The sequence below is a fragment of the Cheilinus undulatus genome, linkage group 7 (genome assembly GCF_018320785.1).
Source record: "Cheilinus undulatus linkage group 7, ASM1832078v1, whole genome shotgun sequence".
Lineage (NCBI taxonomy): Eukaryota > Metazoa > Chordata > Actinopteri > Labriformes > Labridae > Cheilinus > Cheilinus undulatus.
The window spans coordinates 42,692,563-42,718,430 of record NC_054871.1 but is presented as its reverse complement, the minus strand read 5'-3'; the positions used below and the strand labels follow the sequence as shown (position 1 = coordinate 42,718,430).

At 40.1% G+C, this 25,868-nt stretch overlaps 1 protein-coding gene across 1 annotated transcript in view; it reads left to right on the top strand.

The window, feature by feature from the left end:
* LOC121511708 (inactive N-acetylated-alpha-linked acidic dipeptidase-like protein 2) overlaps positions 1–25,868 on the top strand; it is a 492,988-nt gene that overhangs the window by 408,975 nt on the left and 58,145 nt on the right. Inside the window, exon 13 of the mRNA XM_041790471.1 lies at positions 25,231–25,324. Within this exon, the coding sequence (XP_041646405.1) occupies positions 25,231–25,324 (94 nt within the window). The remainder of the gene's footprint in view (positions 1–25,230; positions 25,325–25,868) is intronic.

The following is a 25,868-nucleotide window of genomic DNA, read 5'->3' as shown; positions in this document are numbered from 1 at the left end:
CTATTCATGTATGTGTATTCAGCTTCTTTATTTGTGTATGTCAACAGTTAGATGAGAAAATTGAATTTCCCCTCGGGGAACAATCAACTATAGCCTCCTCTCCTTCCTCTCAAGTGAAGCTATTATTCTGCTCTTAGACGTCATCTCCTAACTAAGGGCCTTTTTGAATCAGGCATGATTATTTTGTACCATGCATCGATGCATTTTCTAAATTCCCCATCACCCCTGTCCTGTTGACTTTCCTTTTACCAAGCACACTGACATATGCATTCTGTCCAACACAGGAGGTGGTGGTAAGCACACATTTGGTTTGCAAATCTAAAGAAAAAAAAGCCAACTTTAGTGACATCCAAGTTCACATTTGTCTATACTCGGCGTGTAAAATAAGGGATATGGAAGAGAAAGGAGACGTTTAGAAGTGACCTTCCTCTCTGACAAGTACCATGTACTTGGTTACAGTAGTGTTCATATCTCTGAGGTACCACGCCCAGGTCCGCATGAATCATGGCAATACAGTAAAACAAACAAAAAAAGAAAAAAAGCCTAAAAGAAGAAATAAAACGTGAATAAACTTTGGGTACGGTTAAGGTAAAGGTAAAGTTAAGGTTTGACGTTAAAAATCTGACCTTCAAAACCTATTAACAAATATTTAACAAAGCTAAGGAAATAGTCTGCTTAAAGGAAAAAGTTAGTCCTCCATGAAAACATTCCAACATAGCAAATGTAGCTCCTTTAGCCGCATAAGCTTTCCCACATTTCCCTGAGGGGATAAATAAAGTATCTATCTATCTATCTATCTATCTATCTATCTATCTATCTATCTATCTATCTATTAGCTGTGTAGCTACATTATCCAGTAAATAGTCTGCTTACAGAAAAAAATGTACCCGCCATGAAACATTCTAATGCAGCAAATGTCGCTCCTTTAGCTACTTAAGCTACATAGCTATGTAGCTAATGTAGCAAAAGTTAAGGCTCATGAAGCTCATGGATATATCTACAAAGCTTCAGGGTTAACATTAGCTAGAAAAGCTACACAGCTTTGTCATCTATATCGGGGGTGCCCAAACGTTTCGGCCTATGACCCCAAACCAACAACACCAAAGAGTGGTGACGCTAATGCCCTGGAGGTGGATAAAGCACCCCATTTTACATATAGCATCATAAACAAATTTTCATTATAAAGAGTTCTAAACACATTTACATTTGAGTACAAATCTCACTTAAAAGTTTGTTGGTGTTGTTTTTTTAAATTGGCACTCATTTTAAGGAATTTTAAACAGTAATGGATAAAATATACAGCTACAAATCATTTTGAATTTGTCTCGTAACGCCTTCAGGGGTTCTTGCCCCCACGTCTACATAACTTACCTAGCTATATTAGAGTTTTCTCAAGCTCGCATTGCTAAAACTTAGCTTCATCTGTTTACATATTAACCTGTCTACATAGCTGACATAGCTCTGTTAGCTTTAGCTAAAGCTAACTAAGCTGAAGGAATCAGGCACAGTTGTGATAGCATGTCTTAAATACCATGCCTAGGTCCACACCAATCATGGCAAAATAGTAAACCAGTGACATTCATGACTAAACAAACAAAACATCCTAGATTTGCAAGTCAGGTCTGGCTGCAGACCCTTTAAAACCTGACTAAACGTTTAATGAAGTCAAGTAAATAGTGTGCTAACAGGAAAAAAGCTCGTCCTCCATGAAAACATTCTAACACAGCAAGCACAGCTCCTTTAGCTGCATTGGCTACGTAGCTACGTTATCAACATCAGGGGTTCATTTTAAGGAGGTCTGGACACATTTACATTTAAGCACAAATCTTACTTAAAAACTACTTTTGTTTTAAACTGAACTAATTTCAAGGATCTTCATTCAGTAATATGGTATTTTTGGAGCTACTGATCTAAATTGCTTACATAGCTAGATCATATTCTAAAACTCATGTTGCTACATTGGTTTACATAGTAACATTATCTACATAGCTGACGTAGCTGTGTTAGCTTTAGCTAAAGCTGACAAAACTAAAGTACTGGGGCACAGTTGCATTCACAACTCTTAAATACTGTGCCCAGGTCTACACAAACCATTCCTGAGTCCACCTCTTCAAATGGACTTGGCATGGTACCAAAGTAACAACTTGTGTTTACTTCGATCAAATGTAATCGCAGTTTGATGTCAAACACCCTAAAATTCTATTCTCTAGTGTAGTTGAAATGTAAATAGTGGCAAAGCCAAAATAAGTCTTGGCAGTGATTTTCTTTTTCAACAATTTCTGGCTGCACCAGAAGCTCCCAAAAGGGCGCCTTCATCATTCCCAGAGGCTTTATGATCAGTAGACTGTAGCTGACTGATTCAAGCCTCGTGAGGTCCAGAATGCACTCCACAGCTGACGAGCCTTTAATGACATAAAACTAGTGCAGGTAATGCTACAAATTTAGAATACAAATCCAGCGGTATAAAGAGAAAATAGTTTCACAATATAAAACAAAGTAAATATGATCTCAAATGTTGTAAAGGAAGGTTTTAACTTTCCCTTTAGAGACAAACACAGCTGCTTTCAGATTCTGAGCCACACTGTTCCAGTGTCTCGCAGCATAAAAGCTTAAGCTGCCTTAAAGAAGATTTTAGTCATGTGTGCCAGAGAACCCGACGAGCTGCACTGGTTCATGCATTATGAGCACACGCCGTAAAGTTTTCAGTGTCATTGTAACTTTAATGCATGCATGAAACAATATGTGAGAGGAAAATCCACAGTAAAAAGGTACTTTCAATTATCCAACTAAGGATAGCTGTAGATTTACTGCTGCAGACCCACAATCATTACTATGTTCTAAAATCTGTCACAAGGAAAGTATATTTCACAGAGTTTTGTTAGATTTTCCTTATAATAATACATTAGTTCACTCAATTACAAAAAATATTAGATTATGTTTGATTTATTATATATCACCAAAGATGCACTAACACTCAGTTGCCAACTGACAAAAGAAAGTTTAGCCTTGTGTTCACACCAGTGTTTGCACAAATCCTTATTCCAGTAAGAAGGACATATATGTATAAGATCTCTCTTTTATACCCTTTAATACCAAAAAAGCAACACTGAGCTCATTCATCCCTGCTTGTATAGAAACACGCTGGAAATATAGCCTGGGTTGCCTGGTTGTCGTCAGCATCATTCTATCCTGAATACCACTCAGGGTCTGGCCGTCTTTTGCTGCTAAAGCAGAGCTAAAGCTTTGCGTTAGCATGTTGCCCTTGTGTGGGGAGGTTCAGTGTGGAGTTTACAGCAGTGAAAGAGTGTTTCTAGCCTTTGAAAAGTTCACACTTTTCTATCACATTCTTGTCCTTTCTTGCCTACAATCTGAAGTAGTTGGCACATATCCAAGCTTTGCCTTTCTTCTGCTTCTTCTTTCTTTTGTGAAAGGATGTTGCAAAATTAAAAAACTAGGGACATTCGTGGCTAAAAAGGAAAAGAAAACAAAAAGCCAATATATCTTGATCTGAACCACTCTGGCCTTTTCATCACCCACATGGGCTTGAGGCAATTTCACAAGTAAAGCCTGGCACACATCAAAAGACTCAACCAAGATGGCACACCACACACTAACAGATTCAGTTACCAGCAACTAGAGTCTCCACTCTCAAAACTCTGTATCATGCACAGTCCAATGTGACTTTAGAGTGAACAAGCTAAATGTGGCTAGCTATCCCTGCTACATCCTTGTTAGTTCAGTCGCGGTATTGCTACAAATCAACAATTTTGTCCTTGATTTCTAGTCCATCTAACTTTATGTGTCGCACTGACTATCATTACCATAGCTGTGTTTGTTGTGCTTCCTCCTTCACTCAGCTTGCTTCCTGATGTGCTGTCTGTCAGTTCCAATAAACCTACCCGTGCCTGCTTGGCTGTCCTTGGTGCCATCCACCTTTCACATTTAAAATCAAGCAGCAACCTCCGGTCCTGACAAATGAAGCAAATGTGGAACAGCAAAAAATTGCAATACACTTGAGGCTAGCTGCAGGAACACCAGAAGTCTCATGTTGAAAAGCAGCTTTTCACACTAGAAATAAAGTGGTTTACAGCTTGGTTCAACAAAGGTAACCTGTCTCATTAGCTAATGTCTTCATATCCTCACACTGTAGGGTGGGTGATTTTTTTTGTACCACAATCGTTTTGATTTGAAACCTCACTACTCAGATATTGGCATGTCTCATTTGATTGATAGATAGCTTGACAGGTAGATGCTACCTTTCTGTCAACCAGAATGCTAGCTAGCTAGCTGACAGGAAGTCGAGCTCAGTGGGCGGGCACTATCCTGCCATTAGGTCTATCCAAAGTTTGGTCGAGACAGCGATTTCAATACGGAAGCGCGCACGGACTGGCTTCAAAAGCTGTTTGAGACCGCCTGTTGTAATCAAACGGCTGACGTCACACAGGCTTTGTCCAATTCTTTTCACAGTCTATGGCTCTGAAGTTGGAGCGGCTATGATCTTCTTCCAAGCACAAGGAAAAGGAAAGACCTCCTTTACAACACCACAGGATGATCTAGCAAGATAATCTTTGGAACCCTGAAATAATTGGGCCCAGTGTTGAAATGATTCTCATGAAATGAAAATGAAACGAGACTTAAGGTCTTTGCACGCTGAAAAATAAGATCTGGAAAAAAAGCCACACACTCAGACATTGCACACTGAGTCTGTTGCATTTTATATGTGTTCACTGTGAAAATTCGTAGAATGCGACAAATTGTCACTCCCTAAAAATTACTCTGGATACATCCTGACAGAGATCTTTGTACAGTGCCAACTCGAATGTAGCATCTGTGCCAAATTGGAGGGATGGAGAGTAACTTTTAATTCATTCTCTGTTAGGGAACAAACTTAAGCCTTGTCTGTTATAATTCCATGGTTTATATCCATATAATACACGTGCAAATCACTGTGTTTAAAGTGATGTTTCAGTGTCAGAGAGTTCAGGGTGTGAGCAGGTGTACGAAAGTTTCTTGTTTAACGTGCGAAATATTCAGATGAAAAATTGGACTTACTGTGCAGTGGCCTAAAGACTAGCAAAAAAATAGATCTTCGATAGAAAATAAAAGTAAATTCAGTTTATATCAAAGACGAGAATTAATTGCTAGTGCTGGACTGGTGTTTGAATCTGTCAAAACAAATGGAGAAAAGGTGAGAGAGCCCCTAATCCCATATATAGATGTTTATTCTCTGTAGTCACCAGACTGCACTTTACTTATCCGGGATCAGATAATAACACAGCAAGTTACCCATCATGCACTGATTACGCCAATCAAGTGACCCCTATAAATCAATTGTAGCTCTCTCATGCACATCAGTGATAACTACTTCATTAAAAGCCACAAGTCCTGCTGAGATAAGTTTTGTTTTAGGATGGTTTTCTTTGGTTGCCACACAAATGTGGGTTAAAGATATGGATAGACTTGCAAATAAGACAGCTATTACCAGGGAAGTGACAAGAAGTTGTCCAAAGCCAGTCACTTGATGAAAGCTTGATGAAGGTGTTTTCAAATGCCATGGACATGAACATGGCCAAACAAAGCATGCTGCTTCAGTGTACAAGGTGCCAGCAATGTTGATGCCATTTCTGTGACACTGACAGCACCAGAGGGTTAAAAAATGCATTAAGAGACAAGCATCATATAAGCTCCACACACCTGGTGCAGGTGCAGCACAGAGCTGATCTCTATGTGAGGAATATGACTCATCATAGAAACACTTGTCTCTAATATGTAAAAGGACTAAAAACTTCTCAAAGCTTTTAAGAGCAACAAAAAATATCCATGTAAACTTGGTGAGTCATACCTCTCTTATGGATGTGAAGAATTTCTCTTATCATACGCTGTGGTTTATCTAAAGCCTTATTTGAACAGTTCTCAAAGCGGAGAACAATAATTTTTAAAAGACAGAATGTAAATAATTTGTAATGTTTTTATTATTTTCTATAGGAGATATATATTCCCTGAAGTCTGTGTTGTAATTTTCAGGGGAAAAAGGACACTGAGTGTTAGTTCACACAGGACGGAGTAGTCATACACCCAGGCGTGAACAGCTGACAGCCAGCTGATCCTCATTATCGCCTCCCTGCTCCCACAGCCAATCACAGCTTCCTCTTAACACAGCGGCTTATTTAAGGCTTTGTTCACATGAAGACGAAAATGATCTATTACTGTTTCATTTTGAAAAAGTTTTCCTCAAACACGATATAGTTTTAAGAAATGTTTGCATAAGCATTATCCATTTTAAACAATGTAGCATACAGTTTATGGCAGGCATGTAAGTGGGGCTGTAACACTGCCACAGAAATACACCAAAAACAGAGAAGAAGAATGTGGTGCAGGCACACGGTCTCTCACCCAAAACTTTTTTCCTGGCTGCTGTTTTGGACACACTCCACAATGGATCTAAGAACATGTGGCGCATGCTGTTCTCCATGACCATTTGATTTTCACAGTGGTTGTAGAGGAGCAGAAGACATGTACAAAAACATGTAATCAGCCATTATTAATGTTGATGTGGGGCTCGCGATACAGGTAAAGTAGGCCGACATAATCTTTTCAGGAAAGATGTGCTTGGTTGTACACGTGGAAACGAAACGGTTCATGTATGCAGATTTGTTCACTTTGGGACATGGTTTCAAAAAGTAGCCTTTTTGTGCTCCAAAAACGCCATGTGGATGAAAAAAATTCTGTGAATACTCCTTAACTCGTCTCCATGTGGATGACCCCTAAATGTGACATACTTCTCACTAATTTTTGCTTGCATTTATACTAATGCACCACCCTGCTGCTGCTGCTGGCAAAGCTTAACCTCCACCCCAGCCTCCTCCTTTATAGCATAAAGCTTGTGCCCTCATATTCAGATTCATGCTACTATGGATTTATTGCTTTTTGACTGAGTTTTCAGTATGCATTGTCATAAATGCATCCATCCATGTTCTTGCTATGTTCTTGCCCATTTGGCGTAGGAGTGCCTCAGAAGCCCTCAAGAGGAATTGGGAAATCTTAGTGGTGAGAGAGACGTCCATGTCCATATATTTCACCTGCTGCCACTGCGACTCAAATCTGGATAGGATGGATGGATGGATGGATGGATCAACTACAGTGTTTTTGAGTTGTCATGGACTTTATCTCGTCTAAATCTTAACGTGAAAATGATTTAAACGTGACTTAAACTATGACTAAATTAGATGAGTAATGGTATTACTGAAGTTGGCAACAGTAAAGACAAGCTGATTACAGGAGTGCATTATTCCCGACTCCTGGTAGAATATGATGAGGGTATTGGCCCTAAGATAAACTTACACTGAATGCAATCACCGAGTTAAAACTCAAATGTGCTTGGTTTAGTGTCTTTGTGTCTTGTGTCACATTTACCTATGAAAGAAAATATCTGGAATATCCCTTTATGGTTATGCATGTGCATGGCAATGTTTGTTTTTGCACTTAAGTTCAACTTAAAAAGAAAAAAAGACTGAATGCCGCCCCTCCCCTCATACTGTACTTTACCATGCTGCATCTATTCATGTGCTGTCGTTACATAACTTAACTACACAGCCTATGGTTTATTCATGAGGCCTATTTTGGCCCTGAGAACTGGGCGTCCTGAATCAGAGGAGAATCTCTCCATCTCTCCACGGGCCTCGAGGGAAAACAGGCAGGCGGGGGAATGAGATCGCAGACTCGGACAGAATTACCACTTCAGTAAAAGCGAAGGAGCAAATGATCTCCTTCACCTGCTCTGCTTCCACCCATCTGACCATCATCATTTCATTTTCCCGTCTGCTCCATCCGCGTATGCGCCTGTGGGGAGGCATGTTGATGCGTGTGTGTTTAACAGCCGTACTGCTCCTAATGTAACGCTGCCACTCAAGATGTATACATGCATGTAGTTATGTCGACAGGCACTGCAAATGATGCTACCTATCTGAATAGGGCTGGAGTTGGGTGAGAGGCTGTGTCAGTTTTGCGTCAGAGAAAATACTCCGTCTCTTCAGTGTGTGAATGAAGAGAGAGAGGAAAACTGGGGGAAATATGTCACAGGAGAGCCCTCTGCTGTTTGAAGGAGCAACAGCTCGACATTTTCAGAGTGCTTCTCAGCCTCACAGTCAGTCTGTCAGCCATTAAATAGGTCAGCAAATACTCATTTTTCATCACTCCAAACACACTCTACCTTTAATTTCTCTGTTTACAGAAACAGCAGAAAAAGAAAGAGATGGTTTTCCTTCTCTCCTTTACTAAGGGTAATCTGAATTTTCCATTTTCACAGAAGGAACACTACTATCATATGAGATTTCCTCTGCCCCCATGTCTTTATACGTGCTTTTTCACTCAAAGTACCAGGAACTTTTAGTTCCAGGAACTTTCCTCAATGAAATAAAGTGGTAACTGTGCCTGCCTTGTTGGCTGAAGACCCTGGAGGATTCTGTAAATCAAGCCAATGATGTACAGAGAAGCCACAAAAATAAGAGAACTACAGTTCCAGTGGTCAGTTTCAGTGAGACAAAGCAAATGAATACATCACTGTGGTATTAGATCATTTAAGATATCAGATGTCAAAGATCTACATTTAACCAATTGATTTTTGATAAACCTGTTATTTAAGTAAACCATGATATGTTATTTTTGCATTAACGATTAGTGGAAGAAAATGACATATTTCCCTTTATCAGCCAATAAAGTTAAACCAACTGCACAGTTTCTGTTTCTCTCCACCCTTCATACCAGCAAAAGATAGAACTATAGCTGTGGATTCATGCTAATTCTATAAGCAAGATGAGAACAAGGGACAGGAACAGCATCATGATGAAATGTAAGCTTAGGAGCCAGTGTTGTATTGTTTTTACTGAAGCAGTGCTGTATTCCTCTGCATGGCTCATTGTCAGATTGTCAGCTTTATAAGAAATGTCAAGGTTATCATGCCTGTTATTCCTGTTACTATAGTGCAGAGTCAGAGATCATGGACAGTACACTGGGCTTAACAATGATGGTAGAACTGACCCACTGAAAGGTAGATATAAGGCTTTGTGCTTTAGTCCTGACATTTTTCACAGACATGATCAGAAAGCAGCAGAAGGGATTTACAGTGCCTTTAATAAATGTTCACTCCTTTGGAAGTTTTACCCTTTAACTGATTTAATTAATGCATCATGGTCAATATAATCTGGTTTGTTTGACAAAAAAAATGATTTCAAAGTGAAAACAGATTTCTACAAATTAACTTTAAATAAATGAGAATAAATATTGAAAAATGAGTGATTGCATTAATATCCACCCGCTTTCAGTCAGTATTTAGTAGAAGACCTTTGCTTGAAATCGCCGCACTGTCTGTGTGGATAGGTCTCAATCAAGCTTGCACATCTGGACACTGCAGGTTTTACTCCATTCTTTTTTGCAAGCTCCGTCAGGTTGCACAGGGATCAGGTGCAAATAACCTTTTCTCAATTCCAGCAGCAATCTCGCTATTGGATTGAGGTCTGTGCTTTGACTCGGCTACTCCAGAACATTCACCTTGTCATCTTTAAGCCATTTCTGTGTAGCTTTTGGCTGTATGTTTCAGCTCATTGTCTTGCTGGAAAATAAAGCTTCACCCAAGCTGTAATTCTTTTGCAGACTGAATAAGATTGCCCTAAAGGATTTTGCTTTATTTTGCCACGGTCATTTTACCCTCTGCCTTTACACGCCCTCCAGGGTGGGATGATGAGAAGCATCTCCACAGCATGATGATGCCACCTCCATGTTACAAAATGGGATTGGTGTGTTTGTGGTGATGTGCAGTATTCAATGTCAGTCAAACAGCGTCTTGTCTGTCAGTCTTGTCAGTTTGTGAGGACGGCCTGATCTAGGCATATTTACTCAGGGGCTATATTCCTTCCATTGTTTAAATTGAACTCTGGGGGATGTTCAGTGCCTTTGAAAGTTTTGGGGATCCATCCCCTAACTTCCACTTTTCACCAACTTTTTCTCTGAGTTGCTTTGGAAGTCCTTTTGTCTTCATGGTGTAATGGTAGCCAGGAATAATAACATACTGACTCCGTAGTTTTTGTCCAAACAAGCCAAATTATTTTGACCATGATTGATTTTTAAAATCAATAAAAGAGCAAAACATCCAACATCTGCTGTTCTGTTGCTGTAAGTATGAAATTCTGTGTTGGTCAAAATGATTATTTCTTATTTTGAGCATTCTCTAGATTTACTATCATCATGACTTTACTAGAACTTGATCTAGAAAAAAAAAACAATTTCCATGCATGAGTCAAAGCTTTGAGTATGCTGTGTGCTGTAAGTGACATATTTATTAAATTTAAACTGAATTTAATTATTCATTTTCCTGAATAAACATGTGTTTGATCTGTTTTTCTGAGTGCCTACTTGATCTGACACTAATCAGGTTGGAGTACAACACCTAATCAGAGCGAGCCTTCATGTAACCTACCAAGCGACACCCTGTCCTAGTAGCATATGAGCGTAAAATATCACTTTGCATGGCACAACAGATGCTTACTGTACATTTAAAAAAAAAATCCCTTCTCTGCTCTTTGAATTTCAGTCTCCCCTTGTTAACAGTATGGAACTTAGCACTCTTATTTTAAAGGCTGAGAATGGAAGCATGGTGTTGTTGAGACTGTGGTGGCTTACCTTATGGCAGAGAGACTGTTCTGTATATCCATTGCCTGGCATAATTCACTTCTATCTAGACACCAGCACATGGTCTGTGTTTTTGGAAGGGCTGAACCTTTCAAAAAAAAATGTCAGAATCAAATTGAATTGTCACTGCACACTGTACAATGAAATCTGTTGTTAACAAGGAGAACAAATAAAAAGAATTGCAAATTGAGCTACAAAAGGTTCTAAAAGTGTAGTGCATTCAGTTCAAATTACAGTTCTATGCTGATTAAAAGATCGGTTAAAGGAATATTTTAGTATTTTTGAGGTTGGGAGGACTTGCTAGAATCGGCCAAGATGCTAGGCTATACAGCGTAAGTGATGGGTACAGTTTCTCCACGGAATTGGACCACAAAACAATGTTGGATCAAATGTATGCACTACTAAAAACTATTGAAGCATTTATAATTTACCCAGAAGGCCTCTGTGTTTTTTGTCACTATTTTTCAATGCAGGCTTTGGCCACCGGTTACGTGCTCTTGCATTGAAAAATAGTGACAAAAACACAGAGGCCTCCTGGATAGAAAATAAAGTGCTTCTAAACTTTTATAGTGCATACATTCAAGCGAACATTGTTTGGTGGCCCATTTTTTACCAAAAAACTTGTTCAATTCTGAGGAGAAACTGTACACATTTGTTATGCTGTATAACCTAGCCTCCTGGCAGGTACAACCTGCGAGTCCTTCTTAAAGGAGCAATGCTCACTCGTATGACTGGAGGCCAACACCACCTTCATACCTTATACAGCCCAACTTCAAAAGTACTGAAATACCCCTTTAAATCAAAAGAGAAAATTGCACATGGTTGAGTCATATTTCACCAGCCCTACTGTACGGGATGTAAGAAAATATGCACCTTTAAAACAACCATACTGCAGGTTAAATAGATGATGTTCCATGAAAATAAAAAATGCTAGATGTAATACACACATGCTCACTGTGCCATGTGGGTCTTGTGGGTCCAGTGTTTTTGGGGGATTGGTGGTTGTATTTGTGGTACTGTTCCTTTAGAGTTCAGCTCAGTAATGGCTCTGGGGTAGAAACTGTTTCTAAAGCTTGATGTGCGACTTTGGAGTGAGGTTGATAAACGAACATTCTGTCATTATTATTGTTCACTGTCAGTAGAGCCAGTTGGTAAATCAAACTTGCCCATGCCAGTTTGGAGAAGGTCAGAAACATATTCCCCAAAAAAGCCTTCAGTTTGGTCCTCTCAGACACTATCAAGCTTCCTCGTTCTGGTCCACATCAATATGAGAGACAGATTAAAAACAACACTTCCTGCCACACTGAATTGCTCAAGGTCTGTTAGGATAGGGGAACAATGTAATAATTACACTGCTGACACTCTCTCACATAGAATGCTATTAGAACATGCTGTGACTCAGGTAGGAAAATGTTATGATTGCAGACAGTTATAGTGATAAATAAAAATAGCTGGCTGCACTCCATTGAACTATTCATGTTGCCTAATACTAGTATATATCATAAATACACAAACTGATGCATGATAAATTCTGACACCCTTGATTTAATTTAAAGTTTGCTCATTCAACTGGCGAAGTGAAAAATGTTTCCAACACATGCACGCCCTAAACAGTCAACAACTGTGACATGCATGTAGGGATTTGCACCGGCACCACAACTGGAACACAAAGATCATTTGGACAAAGGTCAGCAGCATGGCTGAATTTTTTATAATGTCAACATATTAAAAATGTATGCACCAACATGTTCTAGTCCAACAAATGTTAAAGTGACATTTCAGATGAGTATCCTGTGGATATTTTTGAGAGTATATTACAGTCTTGTGTTGAGCCTTTGGTATTTGGTGGATTTATGATGTTATTGAAAAGTTGACAAAGAAAACAAAGCTTGTTGGAGCCAAGGTCATTTTATCTTCAATATCTGTCTTCTCAGGTTCCCCAAGGACTTGAGCTCTGGTCTATCATGACTCATAGGGACTGAGGCACAGACTATTAGCAGAGAAAAATATGACATTGCATTGACAACAGGCAAAGACTTTATGACCCAAAATGCTAGATACAGATTTAAGACTTGACTGCACCTGTCAAAGTCTGAAACGAGGAGAGCCTGCAAAGCTCTAATTAACTCATGCTTTTAAGTCTTTAACTATTTATAAAATATTCCACCTTCATTCAAGAAACAACAGTTCAAGGCTGAATGGAGTAGAGATGAGATTTACAAAATCAGAAAAAGAAGTTATCACTTTATCCACAGGAGTCACTAAAATTGTCAAAATATGAGGCCTAGTGTTAGTTAATGCAGGACCAGAGGTGGGTAGTAACGTGTTACATTTACTCCGTTACATGTACTTGAGTAGTTTTTTGAAGAATCCTACTTCTGAGAGTAGTTACTGAGTACTTTTTACTCCAACTCCGTTACATTTGTGATTAAAAAATTATACTTCTGCTCCATTACATTGGGCAATACACTGGTCGCTACTTTTACTTGTCTATGATTTAGTTTAATGTTTTTATACTCAGCTGAGCTCTCACAGCAGCGTGAGGTAAAATCCTCAGCACCACAGAGTAAAACAAGGAGTGACCCCTCCCTCTTAACTATTAACAGTGGGAGATAATGGCAGAAGATGTGATATTCCAACATTACGAGCTCCTCCATTGTTTGCTTTGACCCGTGAAGCCTGCCATTTCCGGGTTCTCTCCCTCCTTCAGTGTGATTGGCTGCTGCCAGGCGGCTGCCGCCAGAAAGTGCAACACGCTGAACTCCGAGCGGCAGGGCGAAATCTGTGCGCGTTCACGTGGGCGGCAACCGCTTCTGGGTCCTACCGCCATGGTTAAAACCGCTTCCTGTCTGCCGCCCTCATTCCTTCCCTCATTAAAATGACTGTAGGTGGCTAGTTGCCACGCAGCAGTGTGAAAAGGGCTTAAATAAGCTAAACAAGCTAACGACTGCACTGCTAGTTAGCCAAATATGTAAGTTCAAATCTCTGTTTTAACCTGCAGACTGCAAAGACACAGTTGTGTCAGTGATAAATGATGTCACGTGTCCAATCGCCTATGCAACTCTGCCACAAATGTGAATTTACACGCCATTATTTAACTTTACATCGTAGGTGATACTATTATCATGTGTGTGTGGCATATCTCTGATGTCAGTGATTATACCTAACATGGTGCTAGGGGGCCAAAGTTGTCTTTGGTTTTAATAAGTTCTAGTTTGGCTTGCCAAATTTGTTGAGTGCTGATCAGGATAAAAATTCATAAAATGGAGCAAAAAAGTAAAAATGTAATAAAAAAGGGCAAAAAGTCAGAAATGAGGACAATTCATAAGATTGATTTCATGATCAAATAAATATAATGTGATTAAAAAGTAAAAACTACAAGGTACAAATTCATGTATGTCAGATTAAAATCATGTAGAAATAAGATTACTATTATTAGTCATTTTTTTCTCATATTGAATTTTTCATCATGTCATAATGCAATACGTTTTAATAAATTGCACAGAATGAAGTTACTCATGAAGTTACTCACTACTTGAGTAGTATTTTTTCAATAAGGTACTAATTTACTCTTACTCAAGTACTTCTTTTTATCAGTACTTTTATTTCTACTTGAGTAATTATTATTGTTAAGTAACATCACTTTTACTTGAGTACTGTAACTGTGTACTCTACCCACCACTGTGCAGGATATAGTCGTGATGATCAGCTGACAGCCAGCTGATCCTATTTATCGCCTCCCAGCTCCCACAGCCAATCACAGCTCTCTCTCTTAACACAGCGATGAATCTAAATATGAAATACTTCTCATTGATTCCTGCTTGCATTAATGCTGATTCACCACCCTGCTGCTGCTGGCAAAGCTTAGCCGTCTCCACCCCAGCCTCCTCCTTTTAAAGCTTGTTGGGTCCTTATATTCAGATTCATGCTACTATGGACTTTATCATATTTACAAAGTCCTCATTCTGTATCAAGTATTTTAAAAAGTATTAATATTAAGTAAGTACTCCAGCAAAATGTCTGACCATGCTTCTCTACTACTGGTTTTCAGTCACTCTCACCTGCCTGTTGCATCGAGAATGTGCTGCTATGCTGTTTTTCAAGTCAAGTGACTGGAGATGAATCTGATGTAGCAAACAGGATCATACACACTCACAGCAGCAGCAGCAAGCATTCTCACAGACACATTATTCAGAGCCTTCAATGCTGTATCAGACTGAAGAGAATGGTAGAATTAACTGCAGGTTTGTGGTACAACTTTCCACAAAAAGCAACCGTACAGATGTCAAAGCTTTTTTCCCCTTCTGGTCTCCAAATACATACAAGTACATTAAGTCCCAGCCGATTGTTGGGAGTAACTTTGCTTCAGTTTAGTTCAATGTGTCCAATGTTCAGTCAGTGATTTCACCCCTAAACCTACGGTAGAACTGATGGTCTGATTTAATTATAATCTCAAATGTTGGGTCAGGAGTGGGTGTGAGAGGAGGAAAGGTCATGACAGAAAAAGAGAAAACACTCAAGCTGGTTTGTTCTATTTCCACTCCACTCCAACTGTCATCTTTCTTTAGTTTGGATTATCTTTTTCTTTCTGTTATGTCACAGCCTCTTTTCTGCCCGTCTTCCTCCATCATTATCTCTCGCCCTCCCTCTCCTCCCCCCTTCACTGCTTCTCTCTCTCTCCTCTCCTCTGCCTAGGAAAGAGACTATCCAGAAATAAGGCCATAAATAAGAAATCATCGGCCTTTTCTGTCCCACCACATTACAGGCTTTTGATGTATGCTTTCTGCAGTAGTATTACTCACCAGCCTCAAATCAATGCTCTAATCTTTCCCCCTGCCAGATTGATTCCAGTGGCAGTGACAACAGCGCAGAGAGGCGCTGAACACATCTCTACACTGTAGGCCATTTTACACAAAGTGGCAAAGTAGTGTTATATAGGGACAGCTGCTTAGGTAGATTAAGTGAGAAGCTATACATCTCACAGGCACAGAGGTGTTAGCATGGTGTATCTGATCTCCTGATGGTGCATCATGGAAACTTTTAAACACTGGCCCTGCTCTGAAGAACTGTGGGGAAACAAAGTCAATAGCAAAGTTTGAATTCTTCCAAAAATCCTTACTATATGTTTTTAAAACTTTGTGAAAAAAATCTTCAGAGGATACAAATGGAGAAACTCATTGCCAATATGGCAGGAAGAAAACTGACAAAGACTCCATCTGTTTTTTGGCAACTTTATTCTCCCTGGTGTTTCATTATGGTTGTTTTTTCAAGGTGATTGCCTTCTATAACTGACGAGCACATACTTTACAGCAGTGATCTTCAACTGGCAGCCCAGAGGCCACATTGGGCCCCCATATCTTCCCATGCGGCCCCCAGAACATGATCAGATTAAGAAAATGTGCACCAGAAAAAATACAGTACTGTGCAGAAGTTTTTGGAGTGTTTGTGGAGTGCTAACGGTTCTTCACAGGTCCTGATGTTCCACAACCCTGGGCTGAAGAGGGGAGGGAGGGTGGTCAGAGTCAGTGTCGACACATTTGACATGTACGTGTGTCGCTCAGCAGCCAAGGTCGAGCTTAACAGCATTTCCTTTGTCCATGCCTTTGCACCCTTGGTAATACGCCCAGCAACCACCAACAGTTTTCAGGTGCTTAGAACACACACACGACAACCCTCCTACCTGCCCTAACAGTACCCTTGGCTATGTTGAAGTGCCACATCTACCCATAACTCCGCCCTAAAGCTGTGGTTTGTTTTGTTTTCATCAGATTATTTTCCCATGCCCTTGGTAATATACACAGACATCCAGAGCATGACCTGGGTTGTGTCAGTCCTCCTCGGGACCCTCAGGTGGGCGTGCTCACCATCACACACCTTACTTCAGCCTCAAATTTCAGCCCAAACATGCCTAAAACTTCTGCACAGTATTGTATGTTGTATTATTGTTGTATTTATAGTATCTTTTTTTTTTAAAATAAACTCCCTACGAATATTAAAACAACTCCAAAAACAGTTGAAATCGAAACCGTTTTTTCAGGAAATACAATACATCTTAAACACGTATTCAGCTTCAGGCATTTTGGTAGAGCAATTTTCCAGTTTGGATTTTTTCCCGTGTCACCATTAGCATCAAACTCAGTGATGGACAACACAACAGCCATAGACATATTCAGCTAAAATGTCTCAACCGCCCCCTTGTGGCTGGCTATGATAATGGGACTGATCTCACTGTTAGAGCCTAAAAATGACGTGCAAACATATCCATCCATCTCCTTCTTCTTATCCGGGTCGCAGGTGTAGCAGGTTAAGCAAGTCCACCTAGATGTCCCTTTCCCCAGCAACACTTAGGATCATCTCAACAACAGTTAAACATTTTAATTTTGCTACAAAAAGTAAGCCTTTTACACTAAAACTAAGCTAACCTGGAAAACCTTATCACAGAATGTTTGATTTAACCAACTAAACAGTGTGCTTATTAAAAAAAAAAGTCTTGTCCTCCATGAAAACACACAAATGCAAGCAAGCAGGCCACAATTTGTGTTAGTACTTCTTAAATTGCTGGTCATATGGGCAATTTACATCATCATCTTAAGCGGGGTACACCAAAGACAGCAAACACCTGATTATCTTATGTCTTATAAGGTTATCCTATAAGATTAGACTGTGGTCTGAGGTGTGTTAAGAGTGAATTTGCCCCGGTAATCATCCCCGAAAATGGTCTGGGCCGACAATTGTTAATATTAAACTTGTTCAATATTTACAACCAAAAATCTTCATGTGTGTGGGGAAAGCCGACAACTCCCAAGTCATAACTCTGTGAATTGTGACGTGGAATGGAATATAGCCAGTCAAGAAGGGAGCTAGCTGAGGAACAAGAAAGCAGATGTAAATAAAAACAAGCATGGCTGACCCGCTGACGCATCATAAAGTTCGGTGGACTTCTGTGTTACTAGGCTAATAACACCAGCCATTAGCTTCATTTGACAACAACTCACCTCTAGATCGCCCAGTTGACTATAAAGTCTGCCAGGATTTTCTCCACAGTCTTTTCTTTTTTTAGTTTGGGGTTTTTCCGTTAAAAATAGTCCCCACCCAACCATCATTCCCTCTCCTTGTATGTTCTCTTCCATGATGTGTGTTGTGTTTTCCTGTTGTTGCTATGGTTCTTCTTCTTCGTTTTTGTTAGATCACGTGTGATCACATGAGATTTCTGGCTTGGAGGACGAGATTCTAGATCGGTGGTGGGACAGAATCATGACGTGTGGTGTGCTGTGTTGAGATTATCGGAGCACACCACACATAGTACGATCAAAACTGTTCAATGCCTGATTTTTTATCTTCATGTGTGGGGTCTCTAACAGGTGAAAAATCTCTTAAGATTTAGAAAATCCTTATGTGTACCCCACTTTACTGAGGGGTTCTGCAGCCAGATCCCTCTCAGCGCTCAAGCAATGCTAACTTGTTTTTCTTATAGGCTGTCTTTTTCACATTAGGGAGGCTTTCAACCATTTTTAAAATGTGATCATAGTGGAATAGATTTGTAGATTTCACAGCTGTAGGTATATCTAGCTACTCATTGACGCCTAACCAGCACCATGCTTGAATTAGTACTTCCTGAGCGTATGGCTGCTGCATGTAATCTTGTGCCTTCTATATGGTTTTGGAGACACATGCTTGTAAAGTTTTACTGCACAAAGACATTTATTTCTGAAAAAAAAGTCAAGAAAAGAGTTAAAGCTTTGAGCTAGTCTCATTGTGACATTCATCAAATGGAGTGGAGTAAAAAAAATCACTTTCAAGATCACATATTTCCCTGAGAGTGGAAAAAAGAAAAAACAGTTAATCATATCATAAAAATGAGGGCTGTCTGACTCAGGTAGAGGCAAGTCATCTCAACCATAACTTCAATTTCTCACAGTAATTAGAAAAGATATAACTACAAATTCATGTGAAGGTAACTCATAGATGTTTACAAGCTCCATGTATCATCTGAGGCTGAGAGGCTTTAGTGAGAGCTGTTTCCTCACCTGACCCTGTACTCTGGTTCCTGGCAGGCTGCCGGGTACTTAGTGTCCAGCCCTGCTCAGGCTGACCTCCAACACATTCAGGCTGTGAGGGCTGGGAGTGTGTGTATGTGAGCGTATGTGTGTGTGTGTGTGGATGAGCTGGGTATTAAAGTTATCATCCCAGGGTCTGCTCAACTGGACACAGACTTGAGGCACACTGGCCAGGGATGAAACGGGTCAGCTGGAACACATACGCGGACAGTCGCACTGCATACTGACCTTTATTTCCTTCACCAGTCTAGTGTTTTTCAAGGAAGGCGAGTTTGGTCCATGTTATACTGGAGAGGAATTCAGCATCACATCCATAATGCACCAAAGGATTTATTCATTCACTTCTTAAATTGCATCAGACAGAAGAAACAACTTCTAAAAACCTTCAGGAAATCTGGCTTACAATTGAGAACTTGCACGTTCTATATCAGTGCCTCCCATAATGGCACTGGTGGGCTTTCAATGATGAAAAATAATACTTGATTACATGTTATCTTAAAGTGCAGAACTAACAAAAACAGCCAGAAGATTAACCCATGTCACCCTTTTATCATTTCTTTGCTGCTCTCTTATCTCAGCTGCTGAAGCTTGTGACTTCTTCAGAGTAGTCATCGGTGTCTTGGGGGCCTCTCTAACTACTCTCCTTCTTGCACCGTCACTCAGTTTGTGAGGTGCTTGATCTAGGCAGATTTACACATGTGCCATATCCCTTCCATTTCTTGATGATGGTTTTAACTGAATCCAGGGGCATGTTCAGTGCCTCGGAATTTCTTTTGTATCCTATATATTTTTCACTAACCTTTTCTCTTAGTTGTTTGGAGTGTTTTTTTGTCTTCATAGAGCAATGGTTGCCAGGAATACTAATTATACAGTGGCTAGGCCTTCCAGACACAGACGTTTCATACTACAATCACTTCAGACACATTCTCTGCACTCAGGTTGATCCCCATTTCACTAAGTGTGAGACTACTAGCACCAATTGGGACCTCTGTTGAATGAGTCAGCCACTTTCAAGGAGGCTCCCACCACTAATGACATGCTCGTTAGGTTAACTGGTGACTAAATTAGCCAAAGGTGTGGTTGTGAGCATGCCTGGTTGTTTGTCTCTTTATGTAAGCCCTGTGATCGGGGTATACCATTCTCGCCCAGTGACAGCTGGGATTGGCTCCAGCCCCCACGACCCTGAATGGGTTAATGGGACTTTAAAAGGCGTTAATATTTATGCAGTCACTTTGTTTACATTTTTTAGGTTTAATAGGCACTGCTTTGTAGAAATCTGCTTCCACTGTGACACTAAAGAGTTTTTGTTTTGTTTTGTTTTGTTTTGTTTTGTTTTGGGTTTTGTTTTTGGGGTTCAGAAAGCTAAATTTTATTGACAGTGATTGATTTATAAAATGAATAAATGGTAAAAAATTTAATTTGGGTGAATAATTTTGTAGGTACTGTTTATGGTCTTTCTTGCACATGACAGTGGTCATACATTAGGTTGGCTTAATCCTACAAATGACCACTAGAGTATTATTCATTTTTATTTAAGTACATACTTAAAAATTTCTCTTTAAAGGAATATTTCAGTATTTTTGAAATTGGGCCGGATGAGGTGCCTAGCAGTAGCAGTTGCATTAGCCTTTAGTGATTTTAGTGAGCATTGCTCCTTTAAGAAGGACTCACTGGTTTTACTTGAAGAAGAAAAAAAATTTAGCGAGTTTTTGGTAAAAATGGACCTCAAAACAATGTTGGCTCATACGTATGCATCATTAAAAACTTTTGAACCATTTTATTTTATTCCCAGAATGCCTCTATGGTTTTGTCACTATACTGTAATGTAGGCCTTGGCAGTTTCATGCTCTTGCATTGCAAGAGAAACTGTACCCATTTGTTATGATGTTTAGCCTAGCTTCCTGGCCAGTACAACCAGTGAGTTCTTCTTAAAGGAGCAATGTTCAATGAAATCAATGGAGGCTAATGCCACTTCTACTGCTACGTATCTCATATGACTCAGATTCAAAAATACTGAAAAATCCCTTTAATAGCTGTGTGAAGAAGTGTCATGGATCATGGTTTATAAAGACACTATGGCTCATGAAAAAGGCATTTTAAATACACTTCCTTTTCCTCATGTCACCAAAGACACACCTACAACTCATCATTTCAAAGCACTGTCTCTTCACTACCATAAATCCAAAGAAAAAGACAAAAACAGCCCTAACATTAAGAGTAGAGGCAGGTTTCAGAAGGACGTCTGTATAAAAGGCCAAGATTGGACAATGATCTGTAAGTGTTGTACTTCACTCTTGTACAAAGAATACAATTGCAAAAGAAGACCCTTTACATCTTGAAGGTTTTGTAAGAGGCAGATTAAATTATACATGTGCTGTCCTTGATAGAGGTGCTTCCAATTATAGGGTAGTAACTGGCAAATCCGATTTTCTTTGGCTGTATTTCCTATGAGAATGATACAGTCTGGGTGTGGAAAGAGAGGATCGATACATCAATAATCCCAGCTGTGATTTCATACAGAGGATCTGGTTTGAACATAGAGCCGCAGTGTTGTTACACTCCAATAAAAATCCAAGTTGAAGCCTTGCCAAGTCCTCCACCTGCCGAGAGCGGCCGAGTCCATGACACTGTTTGCATTAAGATGACAGACACTTGAGTGTGAGAGCAGAGCCAGGCACACACTCTCTCTGATTTGGACGATGCTGCTCGGTATGTGGTGCCAACCAGCAGGGCTCTCCATAAATGTTTGCTTTCACTCCAGCCAAAGGTGTTCGACTTTTTTATTTATTTCCCCCTGCTCATTACAGCTGTTGTCTAATCAGCATGTAAAGCACAATGTTGCACGGGGTCTTAGATTTTCAATTTACAATCTGGACTCAAAGATGTGTGCTGCATAATCAGATGTGAGGCCTTCGAAAGTGTGATGGAAGAATACAAAGACTGTTTGAAATGCGGCATCTCCCTAAGTACCAATCAAACTCCAGAGGAACGTAAATGAACGGTGTTAAAACAAGCAGGGGAATATAGGAATGTAGATGGGTATTTTGTCTCCAGTTATTGTTACCGTTGTACACATGTACACATTTGTTTTGATAAATTGCCGTCAATTCATGCTGCTGCTGAATATGGGTCACATCCTTGAAGGAGAAGAGCCACTGAAGTAGAAAAACAACACCATATAAAGTCGTTTCTGAGTGCACAACTTTTATATCAATACACAGATGCAACAGAGGGAAAAACAACAAACTTCTTATACAAGTATGTTGGGAAAAATAGTGACTAAAATAAATAAAAATAATCACTTCTTTTCTGATGCAGTACTGACGCTGTACTCAGAATAACAAAACAGTGAGATAAAATGTTTGAAAGAGCATATTCGATAAAAGCTATCGACTGAATGTGTTTGCAATCTAAATATATTCCACGCATTCAGAGTAAGACTCAAACAAACAGCAATAAAAGCATCAGGACAAAAAGGTAAAGGCATAGCAAGCAGGAGAAAAATATATTAAAGCACACAAAATTGATTTTCCTGTTGAAAAAGAAGGGATAATGAACTTGAGCTTGTATAGGTTCTGTGTAGTCATGTGATTCTGATTGCACATGGGCCACTGGGGTCAGGAAGTAGGGGACAGCCATTAGGAATGAACGGTAACTAACCTGTGTGCTGGCAGTTATCATCTGAAAATTTCCACATACATTGAATACGATCCCTACATTTTACAAACCAGTGATTATTTTTCTATAGCAGGCTGCACGGCGGCACAGGGGTTAGCACTGATGCCTCACAGCAAGAGTCAGGGCCTTTCTGAGCAGAGTTTGCATGTTCTCCTCGTGCATGCGGTTCTCTCCGGGTACTCCGGCTTCCTCCCACCAACAAAAACATGCTCATTAGGTTAAATGGTCACTCTAAATTGACCGTAGGTGTGAATGTGAGCTTGTGTGGTTGTCTGTCTCTATATGTCAGCCCTGCAATTGACTGACGACCAGTCCAGGGTGTACCCTGCCTATCACCCAATGACAGCTGGGATAAGCTCCAGCCCCCCTGCAACCCCGAACAGGTTAAGCAGTATAGAAAATGGATGGATGGATGGATTGTTTCCATAGTTTAACAGAGTGACCTGTTGTGGAGGCGATCCGTATCACAATTTACTCTGTCCTGCAGACATCCTGGCATCTAGTGTCGTCTAGATCAGCGGTTCTCAACTGGTCCGGCCTCAGGACCCACCAGTTTGTCTTATGACAGATCGTGACCTATGTTTCCAAAAACTTTTCAGCAATGCATGTTTAGTTGATTGAATATGTTGTAGTTTGGAGCATGATTGGACCAGCACCCAATATTAAAAAAGAAAAGGGACAAAATGGACAAATTTCATACCCTCTTTCTCCATCATTTAGTGTCAATTTTTGCCAATTTTCCAGAAAACTTGTGAAATTACTCATTATCATTGGAAAAATAGACATTATTGCAAGAAGAGGAGATAAATTGTTTGAAATATTGATCAAACATTTAAATTTACCCAATTTCACAGTAAAACATGGTAAAATAAAATAAAAGGTATCAATGTATGTCTAATAAAGACTTGATGCCTTTTGCCACCATTTTTTTTCAGACACCTAGTCGTGACCCACCTTTGGGTCCCTACCCACCAGTTAAGAACCGCTGGTCTAGATGAAGGTAGACAAGAGTCCAGAGGAGTCTTGTACTGAGCTAAGAGGCTAGCTGAGCCACTTTATTCCCTTTATTGTCACAAATATGTTCTTAATTTAAAGGATGTTATGGGGCAGTACCATTTCTACCCCTTAGGCTTCCCCTTCATCTACGCCTTCCCCTTGCTTCTTGAAACAGAGCGGTAAAAGATAGCTGTGAAAACCTTCCCTTAAGAAATGAGACACCACTTGATTGCAGTTCATCATCACACTTAAACAGTGATAAACATTGCTTCATCAGAAGTGACAATAAAGCTTTGATCATCTCTTTCATACTACAGATCTCCATTTTGATCTTCTCCATATATTTATACAATTAATTGCCCTGGTTTACATGTTTACATACCGAAATATACAATTAACTCTCATCCCTAGAAGTTAAAGATTGAATATATGAGAAAACACAATTTTTTTTTTTTTGATAATCACTGACAGGCCTCTTACGTTTTCCGTTGTGCCATTTGGACAGTGAATGCAGTACATAGTGGAATATTCTTCATACCCCTTGGTTTCAAGTGTGGTCCTGAAAAATCTTCATTCCAAGGGCTATGTAGCCTTTGTCGTTATTTAATCCCCATCTAAAAAGGCAAACTGTTACCGAATGAAGAGCCATTTGGGAGCCAAACAGCCAGCTCTACTGAGATATTGATCTGTGGTTGCATGGTCAGACTGGCTGGAATGACAACAAGCTCAGTCTTAGACAGGTTTAGCTAAAGGTTTCATATATCTTTTAAGAAATATCAGCAAGGCAGGATGAGATCCGGGTTGAGACAGTCATGCCATCTGGTGGAAAGGATAGGAAAAGCTGGGTATCATCTGCATAGCAGTGATAACAAAAGCCATTAAAGTGGATGATTGCACCAAGCGAGGTGGTGTTTACTGGGAAAAGGAGGGGGGACTAAGCACTGACCCCTGAGGCACCCTTGTAGAGAGGTAGTTTGGACACTCCTCCCCTCCATGATATTCTTAAAGATCTCCCTGTGACGCAGGACTTGAACCACTGGAGGGCCGACCCAGCAGCAAAAGAAGTGAGGACTGACCAGCTGTTCTAGCCAAATGCAACGATTAAAGGTCACATATTATGCAAAACAAAACCTTTTCAGGCTTTCAACACCCCCCCCCCCCACTCACACACACACCTTTCACAAAATGTGTGCTGAAACAAGCCGTTCTCAGATCTTTCTCTCATGATGTCGTGTGGGGAGTTAGCCCCGCCCCCAGGTTTGGTTGGCCCTCTCTGCTTGGAAGAAAGTTTCACCCTCCTCTCCTGGTCCTCCTCTAAGATCAGGAGAGCTACATCCATTACACCACATCCATTTCCTGAGGGGGCGGAGTCAGACCATTAACATTTACAGAAACCACTCATTCTGATCAGGGCTAAAATCAAGGGTTTTTTTAGACATGCAAAAACCCAATACTGGAGGGTTTTTTTTTTTCAGCAACAAACTTCTTAAAGGGGTAAGATATGTGACCTTTAAGTGACCCTTCAGTAGAATGGGAGCTTGCATTGTTGTGCAAGTAGTCAATAGTCTCATTGAAGACTGCGGCTCCAGTGTTTTTGAGATGGTAGAGGGGAGACCGTGCAAAAATACTATAAAAAAGTGGGGTTGTCATGATATGCCCCTTTAAACATACTCAAGTACTAAACATGCAATGCATTTCATAGTATGCATATGCATTTCTCAGAGGTATTTCACTGCAAAATCCTATATACTAGACATGGTATGGTATATGTTTGCAGTTGAATTTAGCCAACTTAATTATGTTGTGTTTCTTGCAGATGACAGCAGAAGCCATTCTTCGTCTGGTCAATGATCCTGTGCTGCCGTTCTACCCTCTGGACATCGCCCTGGATGTTCAAAACAAACTCAAAGGTAACTCTGACGATGCTTGGATTTCATTACAGGTGCAGGTGATAGAGTACGGTCTCGTTGATTTATTTTTTCATTTTAAACGACGTAAAGTCAAATAAAAGCAATAAAAAGTAAATAAAAAGATTTGAATAAATCCCAAAAGTGGTACTGTTTCAGGTTGCATATCTATTTGATATTTGATCAGACTCTGTTTTCTGGCAGAACAATGCAGTGTGCCCTTCACAGCCTTTGTATGCGTGTGCAGCTGCAATCAGTGGCGGCTGTTTTGGACATTTATGGAGAGGCATAACTCATCTGTACTGTCCAGCCTGCCAGCTTGAGCATTAATACCTAATACCCACTCGGACGCACCAGGAGAAAGTGAAATGACATGTCATCTGCACACAGCCACATAAAAATGAAGGAGCCACTGCTGTACATACCTCTGCAGGATGCAAATGCAGAATGCTTCTTTACATGCTCACGCCCACACACCACATGGAGTACATGCCATGTTTTCTAGACTATTTCCCGTAAGAGTGATATAGTGTGGGTCTTTATGTTA